Consider the following 13,279-nt stretch of genomic DNA (forward strand, 5'->3'; position numbering starts at 1 on the left):
AACTTCATGGTACCGTATCCAATGTTTACTAATTTTGTCTTTATTCTACGAGTTTATTACTCAACCAATTCGTAAATAATTGTTTGATTTGTATGAAAATTAAGTTTTTATTCTGTTTAATACAGTCAGGATGTGCTTGTCATGTGGGTTGTCTACAAATGATCCTTTGTAATTTAGCGCTTTTTCACTGTTTTCTCTTAAAGCTTTGCTTTGATCAAATGGCACAAATAAAATGTTTCTCGTATCCTAGGTTATAAGTTTATTAGTAAAAAAAATGTATTTATGTTGTTATAGTTAGAAAGCACTGCAGTATTGTGTTTAGGTTATTATATCCATATTGCGGTAGGTAAACAATCGTTTAAACAAGTGTTGATTTCAACGAGTTATTAATTATTTTAGAAAATGGCAAACACCAACAAATACGGTCCCATTAAGGAGACTATAATAAAACAAATTGACGATTCGGGCGGTATACTGCTAGATGAAGCTGTACTAGTGGCTGAACAGGCAATTCGAAATGACTTTCTACAAGCTGACACCAATAAGGAAGACATGACTGCAGCCTTTGAAATGCTAGAATTTCTTATGGAAAAGCTACAGGACTCCATGTCACAGACTTTTGTAGTGAAACTTGTTAGTGATTTGTGTATGGATCCTTCACAAACAGTATTTAGAGAGTGTACAGAAAGTATGTTGTTAAAAACAATTGAGGAAAAATGTTTAACAAAGCATATAGTTCTGTGGAAGGATTACAACATTGAATGGGTAAGTTCTGAATTTATATATATATTTAAGACCTTTTATCTGGTGACATTTGAATATCTGTCTGATTTAGATCTGTCTACATGTATTGTATATTTACAGAAATAAACTAAAATGATTTAGGTGTTACTTGATTTATGTTTAATTTAGTACATTTATAGTTTCTATTTACATAAAATTAACGAATTTGCATTTTTTGCATAAACCAGAATCAACAAATTTATAATTTACTTACATAAACATTTCTTTTACATGATATTGCATTTTAATTTAGTTTTTCTTTATATTATTTACTACTTATTTTGGTTGTTTTTATATTGTTTACGTTTTAGTTTTGGTATAAAAAATTAAATAAACATTTGAGTGAATGCATCAACTAAAATTTATATTCATTTTAACTATATTAAGACAAATAATTAATAAAAACATTTATTTATAGCTCAGTACTGTTTTTGATGAATTTCTGGAGAAAAATAGGAATCAAGAAATTTTAAAAAATGTTATTTTACACAACCTTATTCCTGAGATGATGAATCTTAACACTCCCCATCTTGTAAGAAATATTTTACTGGAGTTTTCATTTAAATTATTACCTCACATTCCACCCTGTACAATAACAAATTCAGAATTTGAAGAATTTAGTAACAACATAATAAACACATACATTGTTCCAATATGCGAGTTGCGTGACAGCGAATACGAGAACTGGCACAAACTCTGGATTTTAGTCTTAAAATTATCTGATGAAAAAATACACCATTCTGTGACCTTAACAAACCACATGCTGAGAATAGTCGAACACGCGTTTAAAAACATAGACACATGTGAACAAAGACTGAGGGGTTTCGAGTGTTGGAACGAGTTAATCAACAATGCCGCCCTTAATTACGATCATTTGTCCAGTACGAAACAGATAAAACTGCTTTTAACGCCGTTGAAGGCGAAATTCTTCAAACAGGACGAAGTTATATTGAAAAGGTTTGAGCTGTTCGTCAATGTGATTGAAAAATTGGGACCGAAAGCGACGCTGTGTCTGTCGGAATTTCTGGAGTTTTGCTTCGGGTCGCCCAACGAAAGTACGGATCCGAAAAAGAAGAAACCTCGACACGCCAAAGCGATTAAGGACCTTTGGGTTAAGATTATCACTGCTCTTTTGGAGTTACTTGGTGAGTGATTTTTGACGCTTAGTATTGAATTAGATCAATACATTGTGTGACATTTTCAACAAGAAATATTTATTGGAGGTCACTTATGTTTGATGCTTAACTCTGAAATTGTATTTTTAATTAGCCATTGTGAATAACAAGCATGATTTAAAATAGAATTAATTATGTTAGTTATTCTCCTTTTATATTTCAAGTAAAATATAATGTTATTGTTTAACTTTTAAAATTATACAAAGCATTCTTTAAATATTCATGTAATATTTACATTTTTAATTTATTCAGCGACGTGTGTAATTCTATGTTTTTTAAATTTAAGGCCATACGGACGAGTGTTCCCTAAAACTAATCAAATTTGATACTGAAATACTAACACCAGATAACATCGACCCCTTTTTGGCAATTCTTGTAAAGTCAATTAGCGAAAGTTGTATTTTATTAAACGACTCTCAGTTTGATAGCTCAAGAGACCAGGTAAACTAATTTAAATGCTTAAATAAACAGTATTATCAAATATAAAATATGATCTGTGTATTATGGTGTGGTATTATTCAGTACTGTTTATTTTAGATAAGCCAGTGTTTATGGTCGCGTTTATTCGACATCGTGAGTGACTGTAATAAGGAGATAACTCAAAAAACTTTAGAAGTTCTTCTGCCTTTCTTGGAGGCGTATTTCGAGGTACTTTTGCCTAATAACTTTTGTGTATTGGTTAAAAACTTTATTTTTCAGGAGTTTCCTACTCGGAAGTTAATTATTGGTAACTTTTTTTACGTAATAATATCAAAAAATTCAGAATTTACAAATGTAGTTTTAAAACACTTACCAGTGCATTTCTTACCAGTGATAATTAGTTCAGTAAGTATAAAGTAAGACCCTTATCACACGTTGTTGAAATAGCATTATAATTATTCGATTCTAGGCCATATAATCGGAAACTTGTACAGACAAAAATTTACAACAACATGGACAACCCAAAGACTTTTAAGTTCTTCCTTGAAAATTTTAATAAAATACAGCTATGTGAAGAAATTAATTTAACCATGGCTTGCGATTTTTGGCTCGCCTGTTCCAAATATGTGTTACTGGATATTTTCAATAATGAGGCGTATCAGTATTCGTCCTATCTTGTGTGGCCAGTGCAGTATTACTTTCAAATTGAGGACGTCACATCAAAGGTATGTAATAAATTAACCCTTATAATGTTTCTATATGGAAAAAATTTAGGAAATAGACAATGCCTGGGCAAAGGTTTACCAGAAAGTATGTAAAGATTCAGGCAGTCATAAACTGCAGCTCTTAGAAGAACTGGAAAAAGTGTATGAATTAAATTCTTCATTAAGTTCAAATGTTTTAAAATTCATAGAAGCAATAACAAGTATTGAAGAAATATTTACTGATGAGTTTGGTATATTTAATTTGCTATATATTTAGTTCACTTTCTAATTTTGTATAATTTTTAGTTACAAAACTGATGAAAATTACGACAAAAATATGTTCCACACCTATAGCGACGAAAAAGGATCTGGACTTGATAGTTACCATACTAAAATTGTACTTAAATACGAATTTGTCCTTTTACCAAGAGTCCACACTTAACGGAGTAAATAATATATGTTTATGCATAGAAAAAACTATTAAATGCCATGGTAATTTTGAAATTTTGCCAGATTTATTAAGTTTTTTAGAAAAAGCAAGTGGCGAAGTGAAATCTGCTTTTAGTAAATCGTTGATAGATTTAAAAGACGTACAGTGTAATGATAAAAATTTAAATGGCGTTCTTGTAAAGGTTTTGGATGTGTTAGGTATTAAATCTATTGACAATGGGTCCTCCAAATTACCAAGGAGTAGGGCAGCAAGAATTGCCAATTACAAAGGGAATCCGTATTCTCCCAAAAATGAGGCAATTGAAAATAGTAAACCTTTAAAATCACCTTCAAACCCAGATAGCCCTCAGATATGTAATTATTTGGGTAATATCAACGAATATAATGTTCGGTCGCCTTCCAGAGCAAGGAAAATGGTTGAAATTTCTCAAGATATAATTGAAAATTCTGAAGAAGGTTCAAAGAATGTGCGTTCTACGAGTTTAAAAATAAACAGGGAAAACAGGCAAAATTTAACTAATGAAATAGCTTCAAATGACTATTCTCCAGATGAGTCACATTTGAATAAGAAACCAGAGGTTGATTCACCAGGTGAAAGTGATATAATAGAGGACACAGAAGATGTTCTGAAGGAAATAAATAAAAGTCACTCTTCAACAAAATCTCCAAAGCCAAAACTAGCATATAATATTAGTTCACCAAAAAATCGGGCTTCAAAAATAGCCGAACAACAGAATGATGAAAATGAAAAAAATCCTGCTCCTCAGGACTCAGTTTTCAGAACTAGATCAAGCAGGATTTCTAACATCATTGAAAACCATAAGTCTCCCAGGACTACCCCAATGACTAAGGAAACAGAACCATCAAAACTTCTCCAATTATCAACAAGAACGAAGAACTTATTTATTAACATGGAGACGAAAGATTCGGTCTCCACAAACATCGAAACGGAGCCGCAGATAATTATTCCTCTGGAAAACGTTGTTACTGAACCAAAGTCTCCAAAAGGCCAAGCTCAAAACGATTCAAAAGGTGCAGATACTGCAGAAAACACTAGAGATAGGTCAAGATCAACAAGAACACACAACAAATCTATTAATGATGAAAATACAAAATCAGGAGACAAATCAGAAAGTAGGACAACAAAGAAATCTCCTGTAGAAAACGTAGAAAATCCGGTATCGGGTGTTGAAATAGGAAAAAGCGGAGCTAAAACCCCAAATCCAGATTCTCCAAAAATTCAAAAAAAACTTAAATCAAGAAGACGTTCAAATAATGCTAATACTGAAAAACTTTTAGAACCCGCATCTCCAAAGAATTCTATTAAAAATCATGAAAACGAAGAGAATAATATACGTATGGATGAACGTATTTCTCCTGGCAAAAAAATAAATATAGTACAAAATATTTTATTAAACAGTCCAAGTAACATTAATGTTGGTGTTGACGTAGGAATTAATGGAACGTTACCCAAATCAAATGCTATAAAACCGGATACTCCATTAACTACAGTTTCTAAAAATGACCAGAAATCAAATAACTATGTTAAAAGGCTTCACATAGATGCGGTTAGTAGCCCAATGAGGTCAAGAAAGAGATTACGGGACGATAAAATCGTAAATCAAAAGTCTGAAAGTAGTCCAAAGAACAAGAGAGTGAAAAGTTCCGATAGAAAAAAAGAACCAAACCAAACTGGTGATTTGGATAGTCAAGTTAAGAAGAATAAAGATAATGAAAAGAATCTTCAAGATAACCTGTCGGCGAATGAAGAAGCGGAAGTTCAAAGAGAGAAGAAAGACTATCAAAACGAAGATATTCAAAAACATAACAAAAGTAAGAAAACAAATACGTTAAAGACTGATACCAAAAATGGTAAAGATGAGAGCTTTACAACTACCAATAAAAAGCACAAATCTCAATCAAATAACAAAGAAGCTACCAACCAAATTTCTATTAGTACAAAATTGGATGAGACTGCTAATCAAAAAATATCCCGTGATGATAATATTAAGAATACCAGTTTTCAAGGGGAAATTACTAGTGATTTGAAGCAAGTAATTACACGAACAAAAAGCACTGAAAATTTAGAAAGTAAACCGTCCGATTCTGATACCAAAGTCCCTAGAAGTCGACCAAAAAGAAATTCTGATAAAATAAATAAAAAAGAAAGTAAGCTAGATATTTCCGGCGATAATCTCAGTAAAACCAACACCCCAAAACAAAATGATTTAGATCGACGTAAAAGAGATAAAAGCTTAAAAACGAAACAAGACAAAGATATCTCGATTAAAGATGAAATTGGTGATTGTTTTCAAGGTGATGAAGAAATTAGAAGAAAACCGAACAGTTTGGAAACATCTTGGGAAGAAACTGACATTACTTCCACTAACACCGAGAAGCCTTCACTCAAAGACAATTCTAAAAGTGATGTTTCTATAGAAAACGGGGAACAAACTGTCTTGGAAGAAAGCAATATAAAGAGTGATGATGATATACAGGTCTCCAAAAGAAGCAGGGGCAGGCCAAAAACAAATGGCAGGATAATATTAAAACCAAAGAGTTTCATTCGCAAATATTCATTAAGGAAAAAGAAAGAAGAAACTGTGGATACCGTTAAACATGCAATAGAAGTGGCTATTAAGAAATCACAAGAATCGGAAGATATAATAGACAATTCTCAGACAAGTAGCATCAATATTACACCAATGTTATCGCCTAACGTAAACAGGTCTTCAAGAAGTCCTAAAAAATTAACGTCGGAAGACAAAGCATCTAATTCGTCTTTAACAGATACAATAACGCCTTCCGATTCTGAATCGCCGCTATGTGACAATTTGGTGAAGGTTTCAAAAACTGTTATTAAATTTGATTTGCCTAAAAAACCTGATTTGACAGATTCGGAAAAAATCGTCAGCGAAATGGATACTGTCACTTTACTCTCTGAACAAATAGCGTTCGATAACACATCGACAAGCGTGAAAAACACACAACAGAGTAAGCTTACAACTTCGGAAGACGTCAAGGATGAGTTGGACATGCCTGGCACTCCAGTTTCCAAAACAATCATCCTACCTGCATCACCTGTCAACGGCGACACCCCAAACAAAACGAAGGAGCTACTTAATGACACACACGATATATCTCCGATTGGTAGTCAGGACGTTGATGAAGATGCTGATTTAAAAACTACCAGTCCCGAGACGCAAACAGATTCTCCTGATAATAAAACCAAGACTAGGATGCGAAGGATGTTGAGACGCGACAGTGACACCGTAAAGTCCCCGTCCAGCTCCAGAGTAAGAAAACTGATGTCCAAGTTAAATTTGGAGCAAAACTTACCGAAAGTCAAAAACAAGACCCACGTGTTCGAGTTTAAGAAGTCGGTACCTAGTCCGCTGGCGAAGCCAAAAAGTAGCATCCTAAAGAGGAAGTTGTCGGAATTAAGCGAAGAAGACCTTCCAGCCTCTAAGGTAATATATTTTTTTCCCAGAAATGAGTAGGATTTTCAATTTATTCTTCGTTTTTACAGAAGAAACGAGTTAATTTCTCTTGCCCCGCCACCACGTCCAGGAAGGTAATTTTAAAAGAATCCAAAGATATATTTTCCGAATTAGATGATATAGAGTCGGAACAGAGTTTAGATATAATCAACGCTCATCTTTTGGACAACGAAAATCCCATTTATTCTAAACTAGTGTCTTGTTCTGATGATGTGATGGAAGTGTTGAAACAAATAACAAGTCCGATGGTGGCGAAGGTGTGGCATAATGAACTCTCCCAGCAGAAAATAGCGACGGTTGGCGATTTGGCCAGTAAAACTGAAACGGAAGTCAACAGACTGCCTTTAAAAAGTCCTGTAGTCAGTAACGTTTACAAGGCGTTGGATAGGTTTTATCAGAAAAAGGAACTGGAAGGCTCATCTGATATTGATTGTGAAGTTGTGAACGATAATTGTAAAGAACAATTGGATTTCCTTATGAGTAAAATCACCAAGGTAAAAATAGTTAAAATATTTTATACTCAATATTTAACTTACTATTTTATTTTTTAGCCGACTTTAATCAAATATCTGTTGGAGTATCTGTCTGCCGAAGATGTAAATGACGTTCTTCAACATAACAGCTTTAATATGAAAGATAAATTGGCATTATCATTAGCCACAAAGTCAGTGGATGATATATTTGAGTTCCATAAAACAACTTATTCTAATGTCCCTGATGACCAGAAAAATGCATTACTTGTTAAGTTATTAAATTTTGTTACTTCAGAAGTTTCACAAAGATTTTCTGGAAATTGTTCTACATAGGAGCACTACATATATATTTGTAATATATATTATTAAAAATAAAATCTACCTGACTAGTTTTACTATAAAATATAATTAGTAGAAACAAGACATAAATGGAAATAAATGGGTGTCTTCAATTTAACCAAACACCTTATTTAATATACAGGGTCATCATTCATCTTAAGACATCAATAACTTTATTTTTAATAATTTTACGTTTTAAATAATTATTTGAATATAAATTAGAAATTTAATTAACAATAGTTCAAAGATGAGACGAATATAACTAAAAATTTATTTATTGTGTAATTTTTACATTTACTATTTCGAATATTTTATTTTTTATATCATTTGTTTTTATAAAAATTAACATAGAAACACAATTTGAAATACCAGGACACATGCATAAATGCAACTGTGACATTGCATTAATTTTTACGTTGGCCACATACAAATTTAGCGTTCAATGTTAAAATTTTTTGGAACAATGCAGTAATTATCCGAAAATCTAAAATACTGAATTATTCACGAAACGCTTTCTACGATCGCCGAATATGTAAAAGAAACATTTTTTCCAGTAAAATTCATGAATCACTTTCATTTGTTTTGTGTTAATTTAGTGTTTGCCATCAATTTTTCGCTTCACTGAATGCACGAAAGTGATATTTTTGTATATATCATTCACACTTCATATAGTTCTGGATTTATTTTTTCGACGTCCTCTCAAGGTAAATAATCTATGAACAGCAACAGTTTTTGTAGGTGGAAAGTGGCCGATCAATTGTCTATTTACGGGCTCAATTGGTTATTGAAAGTGAAAGATAATTCATCATTGGGAGAAATTATGTAAAACATTTAACAGTATTATAATGAATAAAATAAATTCGAATTGGTTTTTGGGTGATATAAATTTACATTTTATTCTATTTGATTAAAGTATGTAGTTAACATTAGTATCAAATTTTTTTCTTTGAATTCCACAATATGCAATGCATACTATGGCATATTTTTCTTAGCACCAGGTATAATGGAACAAAAAACGTTTTGATAAGGGTCATAAAATACTGACTAAACCAGTTTGATATTTAGTTAAGGTGAATCTTTAAATGTTATTGATTCCTTTTTCAGATAAATAATCAACTCACTTACCTCTTGTGTTGTCCTTGGCATGTCTGAGCAGGATCATCAAAGTCAATAATATGAGGTACTACACATTTTAAAAATATATTCTAAATGTCACATTTCAAAAAGTCCATTGTACTTTAAGATGGAAATTCCTTCATTAAGATATTTATGTTTTGTGTATGATGACAATCAGATAAAATTGAATATTTTAGATTGATTAATGTTTAACAACTTGTTTATTTGAATTTTATTTATAGAATGGTGTAGAAATTTATTTACAATTTAAAAATAGCTAATAGCTAATATTAAAATAATTGTATATTGTATATTTTTAAATAACATTTAATTTAGAACTGTGCCACTCTATACTTGTTAAAAGGTGTTTAATAATATTTCAATTAAATAATTCAACAAAAGCTTGAATTATTTAATATGTTTAAAATGTCCCACAAAATAAATTTATCGTGTAAATTAATATTTTGGGGTAGTGAATTTCTGAGATTAATAAAAAATTATGAGCTGTTAATTTCAACATAACTGAGACATTTTAAGTGATTTGAAATGTACGTAAATGAACGACTAATATATCGGTTAAATGATTTAATAACCCGTGATCGGAATTAAAAATAAGGGCCGGTTCGACAACGAGAACTACTTTTACTTGTGAGAGGCAAAACCTGAATAAGACACAAAATCCACACATTTCGATTTTAACGCACCGTATCGAGCGATACTGGTTTAAAATTTTTAAACCACGGTTACCATAATTACATAATTCAATACACATGTGTTTTATCAATGCTAAACTTTCAATTTAATAAAATCTATATTATTGGTTTAGGATCTATAAAATTCGGTAAATTTTATATAACATTTTTATGACGTATAAAGTGAACAGCTAATTTTCAAATTTACATATTCCTAAAACAAAGGTCTAATAGCTAAATGTTTTGTTATGCAACAATATAATTTATGCCCGTTTGATATTTAAATAATTGTTTCTTCAAAATATTTCTAGATAGATAAAACCGCCTTGCATTTAATTTATTATTAATAAAGCAACAAACAATACTATTAAGAACACACATTGATATATTTCAAAGTCGGTTACGTATCGAGGTTTTGTCATTAACAGCATTAATTAACGAAAATTCATCATGAATTTATGCATTTTTTTTTATTCATCCCATTCCCATGACCTTTAGCAGTACCAGATTTTAATCAAAAATATTTAGATGGATGTTAAAATGGGTACGTCTCCGAAAAGTACATCCTGCATGTTTTTTTATGGCGGTTGACGTCCTTTAAATTGTGATATTATAAAAGGATGGTGGGAATATTAAATGGGAGCTGTCGTAATATCTTACATAAATAAATGTTTCAGAATTTTTTTTATAGGGTATTATCCAGATTTAGAAAATTTATTGTTCGTGAAGAGACAATTAATTTGTTCTCGCAAGTGTCGTATGTTAAAATTTATTTTTGGAATGAATGGTTACAAAAAAATTCATTTTAAGGAGATAAATATATAAAATATCATTTTGTTTAAGAATATAATTAAAAATAGTGATTGGATGGAAAGGTAATTTTGTATTATATTAGATTGACTTGAAGTTATTATGTAGCTTTAATAGATTCTGCTTGTGTATAGTAATTGTTATTATACAATTTATTTTATTTATGTAGATAGGTAAATTAAAAAGGAATTGGAAATTAACCATCAACATTATCTGATACACAGGGGCATCTTCAATAATGGGTTATATTTAAATATCATATTTAATACCCAATTTACCTTATTAGAAACATTTTATTTATGATATTAGCTTATAACTTCTGTATGAACCAGTTTTTTGAGGAAATTTTGATGAAAATAGTTTTTATAACTTGAGAATTTATTTTTTTTTGTAGACTTAACTATGGCTCATTAATTAAAGAACATTCCACATAATAGTTAAAATTAAAATCAACTTTCATTGGCAATTAAAAACACTTTAGTAGTTAAGAATCAATGAATACATTTTGATATGTTAACAAGCCTCCTCAATTATTTTTCCATTGAACCTATCAACGACTTATAAGGATGCGAATGGGGAAGTCCAACAATTAGTCTGAATCCGTTGGCTGTCCCCAGTCGGACACAAGTACACAATTCATTCAGGCCTTAATTATTTCCTAGATCAAGTGCGTTGGAAACAAAAGCGTCCAATTTAGAACATAGGAAACGATCCTTCGAAGTCACACATGGATTCGATCTATAAGGAATCGATTTTAAATTGTTTCGGAGAAAGTTCGATGGCAAATAAAAAGACAAAAATCCGCGGCGTGTTTACCATATTCTGGGTAATGGTCGCTAATAAAAGAACGTTTATAGTTAAACGCACACGTTATATAAGGTAATATGGTGCGCATATTACGGATTTTCGTTGTACCGTAGGTTAATTTAGAATTGGACTGTGCCGTATGTTGATTAATAATAAAATCAATGAGGAAATTCACCTGGCGAAAGTACCTAACTAAGAGCTTATGAACGCACACGTTTTGTTGCTTGATACGTTCAATTGCTTTACCGTAAATGGAAGGTTATGCAAAATTTATCAGGTCCAAAATTTAAACGGGTTTCCTTGACAAATGCATATGCAATGTGGCTTCCTTGTTGGGCTGTCGTGTATTTTTGATGGGTGACTTTAATGTAAGATAATTCGATACCATTGATCATGCTATACTGTTAAAAAAACTTGATTCTTTCGGTCTTAGTGATAGATATATAGATTTAGATCTCACACTTACACTGCATCCTCTGGCGAACCGCAGGGTCTAACATGGGACCCCTATTATTCCTCTTATTCATCAATGACTTGTTGAATTTGTATTTATGCTGTTAATTAGTCTAGTCTATGCTGATGATCTGAAGCTATATTATCAACTCGACAGTATTGTACAAGCCCTTATTCTACAAAGTGATATTGACACTTTGGTGGCATGGTGTAAGAGTAACAACCTCCAACTAAATGTAAAGAAATGCTTTATTGTAAGTTACACCAAACGTAAATTGCCAATCAAATTTTCATACAACATAAATGGATTATTATTATTACTGTTTACTGTCCACTGTTCACTGTTCAATGTTCAATTATAAATATAATATAATCCATATCATATTTATAATTAATATTATGTTAATTTACTAGCATGGAACTTGGATATTTTAGAATTTACATCCCCCATTCCCCTACACATATTTTTTGTTAATTAAAAAGTTTATATTTCCTTTATATACAAAAATTTCTTCAATAATTTATTGACCAATTTTAATTGTACAATAAATACAATAAATTATTATTAATTAAGTATATTTGTTGGCAGCAATTTGTGTGGTATACAGATCAACTTTTTGCCAGTGTTGGCAACATGTTTATTTTTAGGTTAGATTATTTTAGTTATGTAAGCTGTATATGTTTGCAAACAAATAAGTTGGTAGTATCTGGTAATAGCAAAAGTTTCTAAAAATAACTAGAAATGTGGAACTTGTTTCATCTTAACAATTAATTAGTCAATTAGATAACTAGCAATAAGTTGAAGGCCTCAAAATGGGATAATAAATTAGCCTGTGAAAAACAGCTATTTATTTAACTGATATAATAATCTAACTACTAAGTATTTAATATATTATAAACCTTAGAAATTATACAACAATAATAATTACTATTTGTTCTAAATTAAAGAAATATTTTATTATATTTTTAATATTCACTAGAAACGAAATTGTATAATTATAAAAAATGATTACTATTTAAAATATTTAAAACTGTTTTATATAATTTAATATTAAGACTATGCCATTAGCTCTTTCAACCAGAGAAACTATACTGTACTGGTGATTTTATCGCTTCAAATCTGTAGCCCGAGTAGTCGATTCAATAGTTGTGCTGGATATTTAAAAAATCCAGTTCTCGAGTACCTACTTCTTCACTCAAGCGGTTATATTACTGAATATTTGAATTTTAAACGTCTTGACAATTTTGATGAAATTTGATATGATTTCTGTTGTCAAAATAACTGTAGGTAATATTTTATTTTCTTATGAAGTATAATTAAGAATTAATTAGAGTTATATGAATCATTTTTAAACATAATTTAATATTAATTTAATTTAAAATGTTCTAATTTAAATTCTAATTAAATGATCATATCATAATTATTTCAATAAATTAAAAATTAGACAAAAAAATTATAAAAATAAAACAATATTTCTCGAGTTGAAAGAGGTAAAACATATTTATTTGAAACAATATGTTTCAACTTACAATTCCCAGCGCCTCCACCAGTTTTAA

The 13,279-nt window shown here is 30.6% G+C and overlaps 1 protein-coding gene across 1 annotated transcript; it reads left to right on the forward strand.

Moving 5' to 3' along the window:
• Nucleotides 1-66: 66 nt before the first annotated feature.
• Nucleotides 67-7,886, forward strand: LOC109597205 (telomere-associated protein RIF1). Its single transcript, XM_020012844.2, has 11 exons — nt 67-342; nt 400-765; nt 1,202-1,928; nt 2,245-2,399; nt 2,496-2,606; nt 2,658-2,794; nt 2,848-3,103; nt 3,153-3,333; nt 3,389-7,002; nt 7,062-7,526; nt 7,584-7,886. Exons 2-11 carry the CDS (start codon nt 403-405, stop codon nt 7,836-7,838), a joined length of 6,264 nt encoding a protein of 2,087 aa, XP_019868403.2. The 5' UTR covers nt 67-342; nt 400-402; the 3' UTR covers nt 7,839-7,886.
• Nucleotides 7,887-13,279: the final 5,393 nt, after the last annotated feature.

This window comes from Aethina tumida, chromosome 5, assembly GCF_024364675.1.
Source record: "Aethina tumida isolate Nest 87 chromosome 5, icAetTumi1.1, whole genome shotgun sequence".
In the NCBI taxonomy this organism is placed as follows: domain Eukaryota; kingdom Metazoa; phylum Arthropoda; class Insecta; order Coleoptera; family Nitidulidae; genus Aethina; species Aethina tumida.

What these genes read in the sequence shown, in the direction of transcription:
- LOC109597205 (XM_020012844.2), top strand. Translation starts at nt 403, where the DNA reads ATGGCAAACACCAACAAATACGGTCCCATTAAGGAGACTATAATAAAA. An exon ending in TTGATAGCTCAAGAGACCAG is followed by an intron (nt 2,400 to 2,495) that starts GTAAACTAATTT and finishes TGTTTATTTTAG; the next exon opens with ATAAGCCAGTGTTTATGGTC. An exon ending in ATTAGTTCAGTAAGTATAAA is followed by an intron (nt 2,795 to 2,847) that starts GTAAGACCCTTA and finishes ATTCGATTCTAG; the next exon opens with GCCATATAATCGGAAACTTG.